At 43.4% G+C, this 16,384-nt stretch overlaps 1 protein-coding gene across 3 annotated transcripts in view; it reads right to left on the bottom strand.

Moving 5' to 3' along the window:
- The window catches only part of SLC5A9 (solute carrier family 5 member 9), a 36,052-nt gene that overhangs the window by 7,342 nt on the left and 12,326 nt on the right, over window positions 1-16,384 (bottom strand). For 2 of the 3 annotated variants that reach the window (XM_081193165.1, XM_081193166.1), the window contains exons 4-13: window positions 14,744-14,848; window positions 11,941-12,105; window positions 11,203-11,308; window positions 10,654-10,734; window positions 9,765-9,970; window positions 7,893-8,028; window positions 7,362-7,469; window positions 7,069-7,219; window positions 6,103-6,271; window positions 3,370-3,585 (exon numbers count right to left, since the gene is read on the bottom strand). In XM_081193165.1, coding sequence (XP_081049291.1) covers window positions 3,370-3,585; window positions 6,103-6,271; window positions 7,069-7,219; window positions 7,362-7,469; window positions 7,893-8,028; window positions 9,765-9,970; window positions 10,654-10,734; window positions 11,203-11,308; window positions 11,941-12,105; window positions 14,744-14,848 — 1,443 coding nt within the window. Of the gene's footprint in view, window positions 1-2,901; window positions 3,025-3,369; window positions 3,586-6,102; window positions 6,272-7,068; window positions 7,220-7,361; window positions 7,470-7,892; window positions 8,029-9,764; window positions 9,971-10,653; window positions 10,735-11,202; window positions 11,309-11,940; window positions 12,106-14,743; window positions 14,849-16,384 lie in introns of those variants that run through there. The other variant, XM_081193167.1, reaches the window with a different exon arrangement.

Here is a 16,384-nt window from a genome sequence, read left to right as displayed (position 1 = left end):
CTGGAACCTCCCGGGTATTTTGAAGAGGATGGCAACATGTGAAAAACTTGCATGTGGAAGCAGCACCAGTTCATGTGGAAGCCACCCATCTCTCTTGTGTTGAAGCATAAAGCACACCCCTCCCCACTTCTCTGCTCCAAACTGACCCCTCCTAAAGTTGCTTTTCTAAAAAACAAAAATGTTGTAGGGAGTTCTAATACAGATACATTTGCACATAGCATGCCATTAGCATACTACTCTACTTGGAAAGTAACTCTCAAAAGGTCACTTATAAATGAACAGTAGTTTTAATACTTTGAATTTCAGGCACAAAATCTGGAAGGCAGTTTCCAGCTGACACAAAAAGTTGTATAATCTCTGGAAGATTTATAGCTTTATTTAAATTATTTTCAACCAAGATGAGCATCAGGCAAGGCTAATCTTTCTTGTCACATTGTGCTAAATTGCTTTGATTTGATGATCCTCATCTTTCCTGAAGAATCCTTTTAGGGGCTTCTTTCTTTCTTTTTTACGTTCCTTTCCTTTTTTTCCCCTTTTGGTTACTCATTAAATCTAACTAGAATGTAATGAAATTGAAGGACACAAAAGGATCCAGGAGACATTTTCCTCTTCCTCTGAACACAAATGGCTTGTTGGTGAGTGAAGGGGAAGAGATACATTAGGATGAAATAAAATAGTTTTAGTAGTAGCGACAAAAACACTTAAACTAATTTAAGTGCAGGCGTGATTAATGCTTGTAACTCTAAAATGCACTTATTGGATAAGAAACAGATTCATGGGCAAGGCTCATCATGACTTTGGCTTGTGTAGGACACTTATTTCTGACATACTAGAGTTTATATGTATTCATCTGGAGAGAGACCATGTGTCTTTTGAAAGGCCCATCATGCCAGCCTGAGACCCCATTACTCCATCAGTTGCTTAGCCTGTCTTCTCTTGTTTTTTTCAAGCACATACTAGAGTTCTACAAACTACACTGAGCAGGTGAAGGAGTAGTAAACCTACAAGCTGAGAGGTACAGTGGCTGCAGGACCTTCTTATCTGATGAATGAATGACATTCAAATAACCATAAGGGTTGAGTGAGAATCCCACAAAATTGAGTGGAAGCAACATGGTAAATGTTTCTGCCTGAAGTGGGAGGATCTTTCTTCCCCCTTGCTCCCCATGCTACAGCCCACCCCATTTAAAGCCCCCAATGTCTTGACTCAACCTGTCCATGCTCTAAGATCAGCAGATGAAACCCACCTGGTACTCTCTCTGTAGAATGAGGTAAATGGTGTGATAGCCTTGAAAAGGGCCTTTTCAGTGGTGGCTCCTGATACACTGCTCAGGTGCATTTGGGTCCAACTATAGTTTTAGGAGGCTAGTTATGACTCATCTTTTTCTGTGGGCATTTGGAGGAGGGGAGATGTGATTGCTGCTGCTGCTGCTGCTATTAGTTAATTGTTATTGTGAGGAGAAGGAAGTGGTGGGGAAGGGAGTCTGCACCAACCCCATTACTCCCACATAATCCTGACTCCCATTGTCTTTTTAGACCTTTTACTATTTTTGCAATCTGATCCAAGTTTATTTTATAAATAAAAGTGGGATATAGTTTTTAATTGAATTAATACAGTACCGCTATCCTCTTGTGACCTCACTTCCTCCACTGCCACTCCCCGCTTCCTCGTGTTCTCGTCTGACAAACCTTAAAAGAAACTTTGTCAAGATTTTTTAAAAAAGTTTTCCCTCCCCCTTTTTCCTCTGTCGAACTAGAATAAATCCTTCTCTTCCAAAATGCCATCTGGCATCTGGCAGTTGCGTTTCAGCTTCACAGTCTCAAATTTAATTGTAAGCTCCTTTGCAGAGTTTTCAAGGACGACATGACACAATATGGGCTATGTACAATGAAGACATATGAACTCTGAGGCATACCAAACAAATTCTTTGCATATTTGTTTTGCGGTACAGCATCCATCACCACAGGGATGGGAGAGTGTCCAAAACAGCAGGGAAAAATGCTTCTGCTTGCTGTTTTTAGGCTGTAATTCATTTAAAGCTTGGTGCATTAACGGTACTCCTCAAACACCAGATACAAATCTCTCCTTCCTCTTCTGTCCATTTGCTACTGTCAGAGGAGAAGGTCATCAGAGAAAGTTTTGTGAGGCCATGTGTAGTCACTCTTTCCCAGATAAAACTCCAGGAGGATTGTACTCAACTCTGCACCAATGAGCCAGGGTCCTTATCCATTCAAGAGCATAGGTTCAAGAGATCATTCAAGAGATCATTTCAGCCTGAGGTTCGCTAATCACTCCTTTGTGGCCATGCTAGGATGAATGGCCCATTCTCTTTTCAGTCCTTGTCAGTTTTGCATGTGTTCCATTACATATTTACATTTTGGTTTTTTTTAATCTGTCTGAATATTCATATTTAAGTACACGTTTTATCACAAAATATGTATTTTAAACCTGCATTCTAAAATTTGGACCAGTGCAAAATCCGAAGGATAATTATGCTTCAGATTACATATTAGTCCAGCTCACTGAAAAATGCAGCCTGGACAAATCTCTTCACCATCCCTAGGCCATACAATTCTGAGAGCCCCACTCTGATATGGGAAGTTAAGTGGAGTTGAAGCTGTCTGCCACCTGGAAGGAAGGCTACCTGGAAAAGCTGAGGGCTACAGGCACTCTGACCCCATGGGTTATTGTCTATTCACATCAGTTGAGAATATGATCCATACTTTTGTTCATTGAGGAAAACTCTTTCCATTCTTCACTAAGCTGACCCAGTAAAACCAGGATTGGACTGCTTTTGGGAAAACCAGAGTTGTGAGAAAGTATTCAAAGCATCTCTTCAAGAACTCACTGAAAGAAAACTTTTTTTTTAAACCAGTTTTATGCAGCAAATGAAATAAAGTTCTTTGCTACCAAACCTCAGTCGTTCAATGTAATTGAGATCACTTTGGGATGGAATGTTCTTTCTAAATGCCAAGGCTCCAACAATATTAATCTTGTTAGCTTACAAGATTGATGCCGTCTCTTCTGAAATACGAGAGAGGGTTCAATTAGAGCCATTACATCCCCCCCTCAGCAGCCCATTCTAATATGATTTCTTCCCCACTGTCTGCCTCTCTACTTGATAGGATGTGCCAGTAGTGTCCTCACAGCATGGAAGCCTGCTCTCCATTTCCAGTGCTCACTGAGTCTAAATGATTTTTAACCCTATAATACCTGGGAAGCAAGATCATTGAGAAGGAAGACTTCTTTGTAGGGCTTTCCAGTTTACAGTAGTACTGAGGGGTCCAAGGTACAACAAGGAAAACTAAGCAAGTGTTTTAGTGTTTTGTTTTGTTTCAAAAATAATATTCATCCTTGAAAGCCACTTACATTTTCCTCTGGGACTGGTGGTGTGCAGAGGCTAACAGTGATGATGACAGCTGCTGTTAGTACACACAGGAGGATAGCAAAGTACAGATAGTGCACATCTTTCAACAGAGCTGGCCTCTGGTCCTCCTCTCCACAGGAGGGCGCCATGTAGATAAACTCCATAACCATCCGAACGAGTCCGACTGCTAACCCAAACATCAGCCCCCAGAAAGCTCCCTGGGAACAAAACGTAGGGAGATGTGATGAAATTTGAGTGGAGGAGTTGGAAATATGGGGTGGGATTCAAATCAGTGTTTGGGAGATTGCTCCATCAGTGCAAGTATTTCTGCTTGCCCAAGGGAGGCGTCTCCACTACCAACACATGGTGTTCTGCAGGTTCTCCTGTCCCTTCATAGTGGAGGTTAGAGTGTGTGTGTGGGGGGGGAGAGTTGGGGAAAGCCCTGTTATGCTAGTGGAATTCCTTGGGCTGGCTTCCACTGGTGGAATGAGTTAGTTAAATCCAGTCCTTGCTTACTGATTTTGTTAAAACATCCCAGTTTGGAAATTAACATGATCCAACTTCGTTCTTTATTGAGAGAAGGGCTAAAAACATATTTAGTTATAATTTAAACATATGTACTACATTTAAATTTTAACAGGTATTTGTTTATGAGAGTCATTGTCACCTAATATATAAGATTGCCATACCTAGACTTAGAAATCTTATTTCAAATCTTAACCTAGTTATCTTGGTTCTGGTAACAAAAAAACCCACATCCCTAGACCAATAAGCATTTGGCCACTGTAACACTCTGCCTCTGAGCCAATGTATTTACCTTTTTAAAGTAATGCCTTCAGAACAGCTTTTTGGACAGTTTATCCTACAGCAGTAGTTTAATGTTTAAAGGCATACAAAGAGTGGGACCAACCGCATGAGTCCTTAACACAAAACGGGGGTCCCTAATTCCATCCTGGCAGAGATTTTCAAGATAAGAACCCACATCGTTACAAGCCTTTAATTACTGCAGAAGCACAGTGGAAACTTCTAGAGAGGCTCCCGTGGGACTAATTACATTGAAAAGACAGCAAAGACTAATGAGTGAACTGATTATAGTGTTGCACTGCTACAACGTTGGAGAGGATGGCTTTCAGATCAGGAAGAGAAGTTAGGATTAGGCTGACAGCATTGGGGCATGAACTCAGGATCAGATATCAAGTTAGTGCCCAGGACATAGGGCTGAAATTGCAAGGACTCGTTAAAGCAAGCACAGAAATGATAAAATAGCATGCCTGGTTGGAACCCAGATTAAAACGCATCCATATTATCAGGTGGAGTTTCTCCAGGACACTTCTCGCTTTGACTACCAGTCTCCCTAGAAACATTGATAGGTCCTAAACTAGCTCTTCAGCATTAAGTGAGAATGTTCCCCTCCAAGTTCCTGTAAATTTCATCAGTCAAGCTATACAATTAGCTGGAATACGAACAGAATTAATGCAGCCATTGCCCAAACCACACTGGGTAAACAACAGACCTATGTAAATGACATTTATGTAGCTGTGTATGTGTGGGTTCATTTATGGAGTGGTTGGAGTTACAATGATGTAAAGAGCAGTGGAACTCTACTGAGCTAGAGAAAGAGTGCCCATGGGAAGGGGAGGGGAGGGAAAGCAAGCAAGGGGGACTGAATGGATAGAAAAACCTAAGTTTGCATGAAATGTATGGCTTTCACCTAGGGGGGGTGGAATCTGATGGTGTTGGAAACTGATGAAAGAACTATGGGTTCCTATGGGTTAAAAGGCCAGGAAATTATACTGCACATCTACAAGTAGCCTAGAATAACAGATCTCTGTTTTTGTTTGGTCTTACTGTACAACATGCTGCTTCTTTTTATTCCTTGAAATTCCCTTTAAACAAAAACAAAGCCCTTTCCTTCCACTCCCCACCCCAATACCCTTAACTGGGTTTGAAGGGGCAAAGACCTGAAGTGAGTTGGTCAATGTTTGGGTTGCCCTTTGAAGGGAGTATACCTATTCAAATTATCCTCTTAAATGCTATGGGTTTGGGACAGGCACAGTCCCCAAGGTCCTCAGGAAGTCAAGTCCTAACTGGTATTCCTTGCACACTGGGGCACCTGGGGTTTGAGTCCTGAGCCCCAGAAGGTGGTTGCTGAATGCTCACTTGTGTGGGTTTAGAGAAAAATGGCGTCCCCCTCAACTTGAGGTGCTGGTGTTATACCAGGACATACAGTTCTGCAGAAATGGGTCTATTTAGCAAGTTTGTCAAAAAGAAACAAGTGAAACTTGGCTTGATTTCACAATGTGGCTAGATCTCCCACATAATTATATACGGCTCAGCTCTCTTGAAGTCTCAAACCAAAGGAGATTTGATGACTGGAAGATTAAAGCTAAGGAAATTCAGTTTCTGAATAAGAATTACTTTCTAAGCAGTGGGGGGGGGGAAGAGAATAAGTTTTGGTGAATCTTTATGAAGTCCCTTCTTTTCTCCCTGCTCCCCCCTCTCACTTCCTGTGCCTTATCACTTCTTTCAGTTAAACCAGTAATCAAAGCCCTGAGAATCTTTTTTAAAGAGATGCTGTCCTCTAATGGGCCTAAATTCCACAGTTGTTGCATTCAAGGGAAAGTCAGTCAATATAATCGTAATGAATGGTCTTGTCTGCCCTGAAAAACTATGAAACGATGACATTTGGGAGATGCTATTATTCATACGCACCTCCTCATTGATTCTGTACTTACTGGCTCATTGATCCTCTTGCAGAAGATTGCTAGGATGAAGAGGGCAGTGATGGGTGGCGCTAGGTAACTGGTTATTGACTGAATGTAGTCAAAGAGCTGACCGCTGTTGGCTAGCTGGATGATGGGGATCCAGAGGATGCTAATGGCAACGAGAATGAGGACAAACACCCTGCAAGAGCAGGACAAAGCATGTTACTTCTGCACAACTGGACAAACCTAATTTTTGATGTTCTCTATGGAGCCATGGAAAGGGGGGTGGGGATTTCCCCCCTCATGACACAACGGGGTTTGGGGAAAACTCAGCAAGTGCTGCTTTGTCAAGACTTCAAACAGAGAGTACATTTCATTGACCAAAAGGACGTTAAGGGAAAGCTGCAAACATGCTGCTGCTGCAGTGATCGTGGACAGCTCCCATCCCGCAGAGATGAGGCATCTCTGGCGGCCATGATTTTTTACAGGCAGAAGTCACTTGAACAGCTGCAGAGCAATCCCAGAAATGGGGAGAGCACACAGCCAACAGCACAAGCTGCAGAGTTGGGTATGGAGACAGGAGGACACCAGCTGTGGAGGGCAATGACATGAGTGTTTGGTCCAACTAAATCTGCTTTGGGATCAGGTTCAGTGATTTGGATCAGAGACTTTTGTGGCTCAGTTTGAGTTGCTTTCAGTTCTTAACTGAAGCAGAATATGCGGCTCTGGAAACGGAATATACACCGTGGAATGTTTCCTATGACTTTTGCAGCATCTCACAAGTTCACAGTTCACTCATTGCTTGGGCTCCAACTGAACCTTAACAGGAGGGCACGCAAGAAAGTTTGATAATCGTGGGCATGAAACCTCTTCAGAAACTGCACTAGGTGCACCTGCAGATAAGGGGAAACTGAGGGCACTAGGCAGTTTGTGGGCAGTGTCTGCTCAGGGAGCATTTTTGATAAGCAAATTAAGGTGTGGGGAAGAAAAAAGGACCTTCCGACAATCATGAGTTCCTGTTCAGTGGCCGTCTTGCGGAGTCGCTGCCAGATATCTATGGCAAAAAGGGTGCTGCTACTATTGAAGATAGAGGTGAGAGAGCTCATCAAGGCAGCCATGATCACGGCAATCATCAAGCCACGGAGTCCTAAGAAGTCAACAAGGAAAGCCTAGTTAACTTTCACCAGTGAACTCTCACCAGCCCACCCAGGCACTAGCCCACTTCATCAGCAGGCCAACGCTTGCACATGTGGTCCACCTCGCTCTCGACGAGAATAGAATTACCTTACCTACAGGCATGAGCTCCATTACTAGCTTAGGATAGGCAATGTTTGAACAACCCACTTTTGCTCCACAGACCTTTTCACAGATTTCTGGGTCTACACATCCCACTTCATCTGGAGCAAGCAAGTAAATAAAGAAATGCAGGTTTTAGTTATAGGAGATATAGAGGAAGCAGTTGTTGTTTACATTTATGGGTGATTAAGTGTGCAGCAGACATATGCTTTTCAGATTGTGTTTGAGATCCATGCCATGCGTTTCCTGTCCCAAATGTTATTACTTCTGACAGTGCCACCCATACATATATAGGGTGACAGCAGATGACTGTGTTTACCTTGTGATCGCTGCTTATAAATTTACTGCAAATTGCTAGCAAATACAATATTATTGCCTATCCAATGACCAGTTGGGAAAGTTTCTCTCCCCATATGAGTGGGGAGTTCCTACTGTAGGTAGTTGCATGTTTACAGCTGTCCACCCTCCTTGTAAATGGCCACCTGTGGGCACTTGTAGCCTTAGAACAGCCAGCAGGAGCTTACCTGGATAGAGAGCTCTGCTAATCATGCCCGGCATGACAATGAAAAACATTGGGAAGATTTTCAAATAACCGCCTAGCACAGACCCGCCTTTAGCATGAGAGAGACTCTTCGCAGAGAGTGACCTTTGCACAATTACCTGAAAGGAGAACCAGTTAGTTTTAAGGAAACTTTGCACAGGTTGTTTCACATTTTCTTGGAAACGGAAGAGAACCAAGATAGTCAAAGCAATCTTTTGACCAAATTGTTAAGAAATGGCAGTCGCTAAAAACTGAAGGCTAGGCTAGAGGGTTTGTAAAGAATCTTCAAGAGATAACCTTTCTCAAATTAAGAGACAAAAGCTGCCTAAATACATGTGAAACATACGTGTCAGAGCTGCTTCAAGATCCTAGCTCACAGAGGATCACGCTAGCCAGCGGTCATTAAGTAAAAGTCTTTATTGAGTTACAGTTTCCATTCCCAAGCTGCTGCGTGCAACTCTACGTCTAATGGCTAGATCGGCGAAGCTCCGTCTGAGTCTCCGCCCCTTGTGCACCAACTTAATATCCTGGCCCTGCTCCACCTTTTCCGCCTGACTGCTCTCCTCTGGGTCCCTCTGCCCCCCGGGGTCTCTTCCTTCCGGGATTCTTCTGACGCCGACCCCCCGGAACTCCCTGTCTCTTTGCGCCGGGCTTTAGGACCTGGCTCCCTTTCCTGGCTGCCTACTGCGTCACTTTCCTGTGCATTTGAACTTGGCGCGCGCGCCCAACCTTCCACTTTCCGTCTGACCGTTTCTTCGCTCCCCGATGGAGGTGTGGCCACTCCTGACTCGTGCCCTCCCCCCTGTTGCGAGCTGCCAGCGCTTGATCTCTGGCGCTCCTCCTCTTCCCTGCTCTCTGGCTGTGACGCTGGTCCCGATTTCCAACTGCTCTCCTCTGAGTCCCCTCTGGCTCTATCTTCCTGGGGTGTCCCCCTAGGCTCCCCCCTTGCCCTGACCACTGGTGCTCCTTTCTGTGAATCTTCTGATTCACTGGAAAGACTTGGAGATCTCGGGTCGTCGTCATCACTCATCTTTTCTTCTGCCTCCTCCCCCTCGCTCTCTGTTTCCTCCCTTGCCCTTGCCTCTGCTCCTGAACCCCTGACAATACGTATCCTGTTAAAATGTATACTTTTAATCTATGATTTTAAAAAGACCATTTGTGAGCTTTAAATGTACTATACAATTAATGCATGGTTAATCGGACTGGTTATAAGGAAAGTTTTTACAGTGATACCTCGGGTTAAGAACTTAATTCGTTCCAGAGGTCCGTTCTTAACCTGAAACTGTTCTTAACCTGAAGCACCACTTTAGCTAATGGGACCTCCCACTGCTGCCGCTGCGCAATTTCTGTTCTCATTCTGAAGCAAAGTTCTTAACCTGAGGTACTATTTCTGGGTTAGCGGAGTCAGTAACCTGAACTGTCTGTAACCTGAAGCGTGTGTAACCCGAGGTACCACTGTATTCCATCCCATTACCTCAAGTAACAGGGCTGAGTTAGGGCTGTTTCTTTAGTTTGCTGAAATTAGTGAGCCTAAGTTAGCTGTGTCTATTAACTTTAATGGGCCTACTCTAAGTGCAACTAGCACTGAAGGCACCCATTGTTTTTTCTCGTGACATTAGGCTTTAATTCTGCCTCTGAATTTTTTAATGCGTGCTCAGAATCTGAGTAATGCAAATGATTCCTACGTGCTGTAATACAAGGAAACAGAGATCTCATATGCTGATTTTGACTGAAATATTCCAATGGGTTTTTGATCCCAGCACAATAAATTAGTCCTAAAACTCTCCTATAGAGGGCAGTGATATATCAAACATGCAGCAAGAAAGACATATTTACTTTATCTGATTTACTTTACCTGATCTGTGCACCAGCACCAAAGAGCAAGCACTGAGAGGCCAAATATAAGTCCAGGCCATGGAATATCTCCATTGATAGGGTCCCTCATCATGTGGAAGGCATCTTCCCTTGGCAAGTGGCAAGTAGTGTTTGGTACAATGACACTGGGGATGGCTCTACTATACTTCTCTTGCAGTCCTTCGTACCACCCAACTTTATCAAAGCCTAAAATGAAAGAGGCCACAGTCCAGTCAGCAAGCTCATGTCATCCATCCATATTTCCCTCCCAGCCATGCATCGTCCCCTCCAGCCACATTTTGCAGGGTCAAACCAGATGTGAAATTTGTAATATGAATTGTTAATGGTTTTCTTTGTGTTGGGGAATAGTATTGTGGGGAGGGGCAAGCTGGATTGGGACCAAGGCGTTTGGAAGGAAGGGCTTTAAGCTTTTGACTCCATGGATTACCAATAATTACCCCCTCCCCCATGGAAGGCACTTTAAGTGGCCAGACAAACCCAAAGTAAGCAAGGTTGTTGGGTTCAGGCATGACACCAAACTATAGTCAAAACAAGCCACATTTTGCAAGCCAACAACAAACCATATCTTTGCATTGTAGTTGGTTGCCAGAATACAAAATAGTTAAATCTGCTAGGCTAGGTTCAGATGCTCAAACAAGCCACACATTGGATAAACAAGCCATATTAATTGTGCAGAGCTTTTGCAGATATTAGATGAGACATAATAAACATATAACTAAACTTAAGTCCAGTTTTCTCTTCTCATAAAAAAAACTTTGATGTAGAAGTTGAGACGACATCAACCCAGATGGTTTTTGGCATTTTTTTTCCAAGATGTGTCATTCTATTAGCCAAAGAAATAAAGCAACACAATCCCATCTTCATCTCACCGATAAACATAAGAACCAATGCTCCAAGCACCATGATCACAGTCTGCAAAGCATCTGTGTATATCACTGCAGTTAAACCACCTGTGAAAAAGATTAGAAAGAACTAATTCAAAGACCAATATTTCTATATTTTTGTGTTTTCCCTTACTCGGTTACAAAATGGAATGTGATTCTAATACATGAATCGATGAAAAGAATGTGATTTTAACACATGAGCAAGAGCCTGGATAGCTCAGTTGGTTAGACCGTGGTGCTGATAACACCTATGGGGCAGCTGCATATTCCTCCATTGCAGGGGGTTGGATCAGATCAGAGTCTCTTTCAACTTTACAATTCCATGATTGTACAAAAACTAAGATTGTACATAAGCCAACTTGACTACAGGTGCTATACTTTTAAGTCCATTGTAGGTAGTTTGGTTGGTATCAGTTGAAATCCCCACCTACTGGGTGCCCCCTCACTGGTATCCATGAACCATGACCTGAAACTGTCCACACTATCTGGCTATATCTGGCTTTTCGTAGTGGCATTATTATACAGCATAGTTACCAGCTATAGTGTAGACGGCTGTCACAACCAACAAGATCACTGTAGAAAGGTAAAGGTTCCAACCAAGGGAGACTTGGATGAAAAGTGCACCAGAGAAAATATCTGTCTGGAACAAATACAAGAAAAAGGACCTTGATACCAGTAGCATCGGATTATGACATCTCTAAGAAATATTCTACCTGGAAAATCACATTAAAATCACTCTTGAAAATAATCAAACCAGGCATCAGAAATGCCAGAATCTCAACTGATGCATGTGTTGACAAAAGCTAGCTGAATTCATACCTGGTATCTCTGGACACCTGTCAAGGCTCCATCACCCCAACTGGGCCTATGGCTGGCACTTGCTCTGCCCCACCTGTTAAACGAAATCCTGGCCTGGCAGTCCAAGCTGTATCAGGCAGCTAGGTCTCATTGCATTTAAATTTCTCATAAGACCCTGGAGTAATGAGGGTTTTGGGGAGAACATTGCAATGGCAGGTAGATCCAACCATTGATTACTATCACACAAGCCCACCAGGGCCCATTGATGGAAGAGGGAGACCACCACAGGCCTCCTCCAACATGGAGTGGTAGCCCTGAAAGCTTGTATATAATGTTTAGTGAAGGGACTGATCCAGTATTTAGGACTAGTTCAGTGAGGATAGTGGAATGACTTTACCACACTAATGACCCATTACCTCCCTGTGAAAGTGCTGTGTTCTACAGGCTACAACTCTATTTCCCCGAGATACATACTGATATCTTGGTGAATATATACAGAATGAGGGACAGTACAGATAGGTAGATTTGAATCCTCTGCCCTCCAAATCTTTTCCTCAGGTATTCAGGCATGGTGACCACTCCCGAAGAGATGTAAACTGGCACAAAGATCCAGCCGAGGACCAGCAATGCCCAGGTGGCCTAACAAAGAAGAAGAACACATGCAATGGATGCCCAGACTTTGTGCTACACAGTCAATTCTATGCAAGCAATAGTTTATATAAAAATTGGAAAGGCAAATTGCCAGTATTTCTAATGAACAAGAATGGCAGATACAACCTGTGCTACAAAACTGGAATGCCTTGCTTGGTTCTCAACTACGTGAAGGAAGGGATGAAAAGATGCTCGAAGTCCATTGGATCAATGTAAGAATGGAGAAGGAATCTGCCCTACTCAGATTCCAGTGTGAACTCACCTGATCAATCTGGCCAGATCTTGACCCAGATTAGAAGAATGATCCACTTCAGAATCAGCAGGTTGGCAAATTCTATTAGTGGTCTAGTCCCGTCTCCCCCTTTAAGCGTTGGAGGCAATTGTGGGTTTTTTTTCTGTACAATTCCCCCCCGGGAGCAATGGAACGTCATTAAGCATTGTCATTACAAGGGAGACTTGCTCTGTCTTCTCTCAAGGCATGTGACAGCAAAAAGACCCATATGCTAGCTGCTCAGGCCATGGAAGGCTAGCAACACACTTTCAGAAACTGAGGGAAGTGAATGCAATGCTCAGACTACTTCATAAGATGCTTCTAAACACATATTCCTAATGTGTGCTTGCAGGTGGAATTTAAAAATACACCTGGAAATGGAACAGAATATACTTAGTCCTGTCACTTTTGAGAACTGGGATGGACTGGGCTTCCGTGAGTCCACCCATCCCTAGACAGATTGGAGTAAAGATGAGAATGGATACAATCTTTGATCAGTACTTTTCAAAAGACAAGGGTGAATCACAAAAGCCATGGGTGTGGGTTGCCAGAAATAGATCCTGGGCAAAACATCTGGAGGGCCGAGTTTGCCTATGCCTGTTTTAGACTCTGACATCTGGAACTCCATGGGTCCCCCACCTCTGCTGAAACGTTGTACATCAGGGCTCACACTGCTGTGGTTAAAGCCAAGCAGTGGGATCAGGCTGCTTGAAGGTGAACACTGCTGATAGCTCAGAAGAATGCTGCCTTATTTTGGAGCCCTCTCTTTCATCCCACATCACTGTTGTTCTAGCCAGAGTGAACTTTGTTGCAACAGGAGGTATATTACTGGGTGACCTTTTGCACCAAGAGGAGTCATTCATCTTAGAGACAGCCAACCTGCCAGTTTTGTTGGCAGCAGAGAAGCTCACACATCCCTCAGGACAGCTGCAGACCTGCGCTGTGAGTGAAGCATTGTCACTGCATGCAGCACCAGCTCCTCCAGTAGCGGCATAGCCATGATTTTCAAACAATGCTAGCACAGAGCTAGCCTCTTTCAGTTCACTTCTCCTGCTTTCTGCACACCCTCTTGAAATATATAGAAGTGGGAACCACATTACCTCTCAACTACCATAAATACTATATTATCATCATCATGATAATAACATGAATTTGATGAAAGTTAAAAGGCACTTGTCATTTAAAACCTTTTTTTCCACAAGATAATCCTCTTATTTTAGAAACTCTATAGGAGTTTATTGCAGGAATGTATTAATACAACTGACGTTTGCTGCAAGTGACTATTATGAATCAACATTTGCTCGAAGACAGTTTCACATTTAGGTGTAGAATACTGCCATTAGTAGTGTTCATGTTAGCATCCTTTTCAATTTTGAAACAAATTTGCCCCAATGCTCTCTAAAATCCATAGCGGTGAACTAGAGAATAACTTATCCACTAAACATTTGTTTTTAATCCTTGGCACCAACCCTTTACTTGACATTCCTCATTTGGCAACTCTGGGAGAGAGTACATATAGCTAGAACAATTCCTACCATCAAGAAATGACCAAGGGTACATGGTAAAAACTAGGGGCTCATTCTCCCATCTGGCTAGGGCAGATAGATAGTAAACTATAATGCCAAACCACAAAAAGTTAATTTAGTCACATTCTGACTTTTGTCATATATACATATCCAGCTAAGGTTGCCAGATTCAGACCAAGAAACTTGTTTTAAGAGTTCCAAGATCACAAGTGACACCAGCCACTGAAACAATGGCACTACACACCTAGATGGAGCAGTGGTCAAATAGCCTCTTTCAGTACCATGATGCTATATACAATCTTTATGACTCAGTGCTCTTAAAGCTATAGGCACTGTTTCAAGACCTCGAACAGGCAATCCTACATCTAATTCATTCATTCTTGCCAGATAGAATCATCTCCCCTTTTTCCATGCCCCCATGTGCTGTTCTGGGGGTTCTCTTGATCCTCTTGGGGGATTTGGGGAGGTAACTGGATCATGTGGGTCTTGCTGCCCTGGCTTTGGCTAGCACAAATGAATCCAGCCCAATGTTTCAAAAAAAATAAAAAATAAATCTGAAGCTACAGAGGTTTCCAAGTTTCAGACTGTTGTTTGTTCTAGGAAAATGTGCTCTAGCATTAATTTTATCCTGCTTATTTACATTGGAATGTGCCACACGAGCCTACTAACGTTTCTGCTGAAATCAGTTATGCATTTCCAATTGTCTTGTTGGAGATACAATAAAACTCAGGCATTGGGGAGTACCAAATAACCTCTTCACTTGACTAAGCTGATGCCCACACCCACATCCCTTGTCAAGAGCAAGTTGAATCCTTCAAGGACATCTTACGTTCCACTCAAAGCCCCCAACGGCCAAGCCTCCTGCAGCTCCTGTGCCCGCCAGGCCGATAAATAAGCCACTCCCCACATTGCTTGACATCAGAGAGGCTCCAATCTAAAACACAAAATGCTGCCGTTAGTTGATAGAAAAAGGTCAGCTGTATGTTCTATCTGTGGTGAGAAAGCATAGAGTTCACACCTCAAAATCTAATTTCCCTGTTTAAAAACAAAGACTGCATGATTCATCCTAAGATCATCAGTGATGGAGATTCCTACTTTACTGCTCTGAGTGTTTGGCTGCCAATACTTGGACTACTCAAATGCCATAATCTTTTAATCTGCATAATTAAGCATAAATTGGAAGAGCTGACTGCATGTTTTTCTCTGTTTATTTCTCTGCTATATATTTTGGAAAGTTGTCTGTTTGCTACACATCTGGGCACCTCCTATGATATCGTAACCAAATTTAACACGATGGTTCCTGAGTACAAGGAGTGGATTTTTGTTTATGTTTGGGTACAATTGGACACCATTTTAAATCAAGATGGTAGAGACCCTTTCAAAACCGTGCTGATTTTTTGGCTTCCTAATTTTTGAGCAATGTCAGGTATTAGGCTGCTAGCTTGTATCTATATACGCCTCATTTCTCCCCAAGGTGAATTTCTATCTTGGTTTGTCTCCACTTCCTTATTCCGCCTTGTTCCAAGGAGCAAAATGTCTTAGGATGGCTCCAGATCCCACTAGTGGTTGTATGTGTGCACTTTTAGAAGGCACACATAGCTACTAAAGGCCAGGCACACCCCAAACTAGTCTCAACGTGGGAGTGATAATGTCAGATCAATCAGCTGGCCTGGTCACTTGAAAACTGATCAGGCCATTCCAATATCTTCTGGGTGGCCAGTCATGGAGGATGTCACACAAAACCTCATTCAACTGTACTGCTTCCTACACTTCAGGTTAAAGGTAAAGGTAAAGGTACCCCTACCCGTACGGGCCAGTCGTGTCCGACTCTAGGGTTGTGCGCCCATCTCACTTAAGAGGCTGGGGGCCAGCACTGTCCGGAGACACTTCTGGGTCACGTGGCCAGCGTGACAAGCTGCATCTGGAGAGCCAGCGCAGCACACGGAAATGCCGTTTACCTTCCTGCTATAAAGCGGTACCTATTTATCTACTTGCACTTAAGGGTGCTTTCAAACTGCTAGGTGGGCAGGAGCTGGGACCGAAAGACGGGAGCTCACCCCGCCGCGGGGATTCGTACCGCTGACCATACGATCAGCAAGTCCTAGGCGCTGAGGTTTTACCCACAGCACCGCCCGCGTCCCTAACTTCAGGTTAATCATTGCTAATTGGCCAAACCAGCTGAACATGAAGCTCCAAACCAGCCAAACTTTTAAGTCTGCTACATGTACAAATATAAATACACAGATATGGATAATGTGCATAAATAGTGGCACTGCCAAGAGGAACAAGGTTGCACAGTATGTAATGATGTTTTAAGAATGCTGTAACTGTGTTGAAAACAAAAATGGTGGTGCAAATTTTGAGTCTGAAGGTGTCAATCTACGCTTTTCAGGTGGTTAATGGCTGAGCAGCCTGATCAGCCATGTCACCAATAGTGATCATGCATTTTAGCCACTTAACATCTGCAAAG

The sequence above is a fragment of the Podarcis bocagei genome (assembly GCF_964188305.1).
Source record: "Podarcis bocagei genome assembly, chromosome: 5".
Taxonomy (NCBI): Eukaryota; Metazoa; Chordata; class Lepidosauria; order Squamata; family Lacertidae; genus Podarcis; species Podarcis bocagei.
The sequence above is the reverse complement of the archived record's forward strand: the minus strand, read 5'-3'. Positions and strand labels throughout refer to the sequence as shown.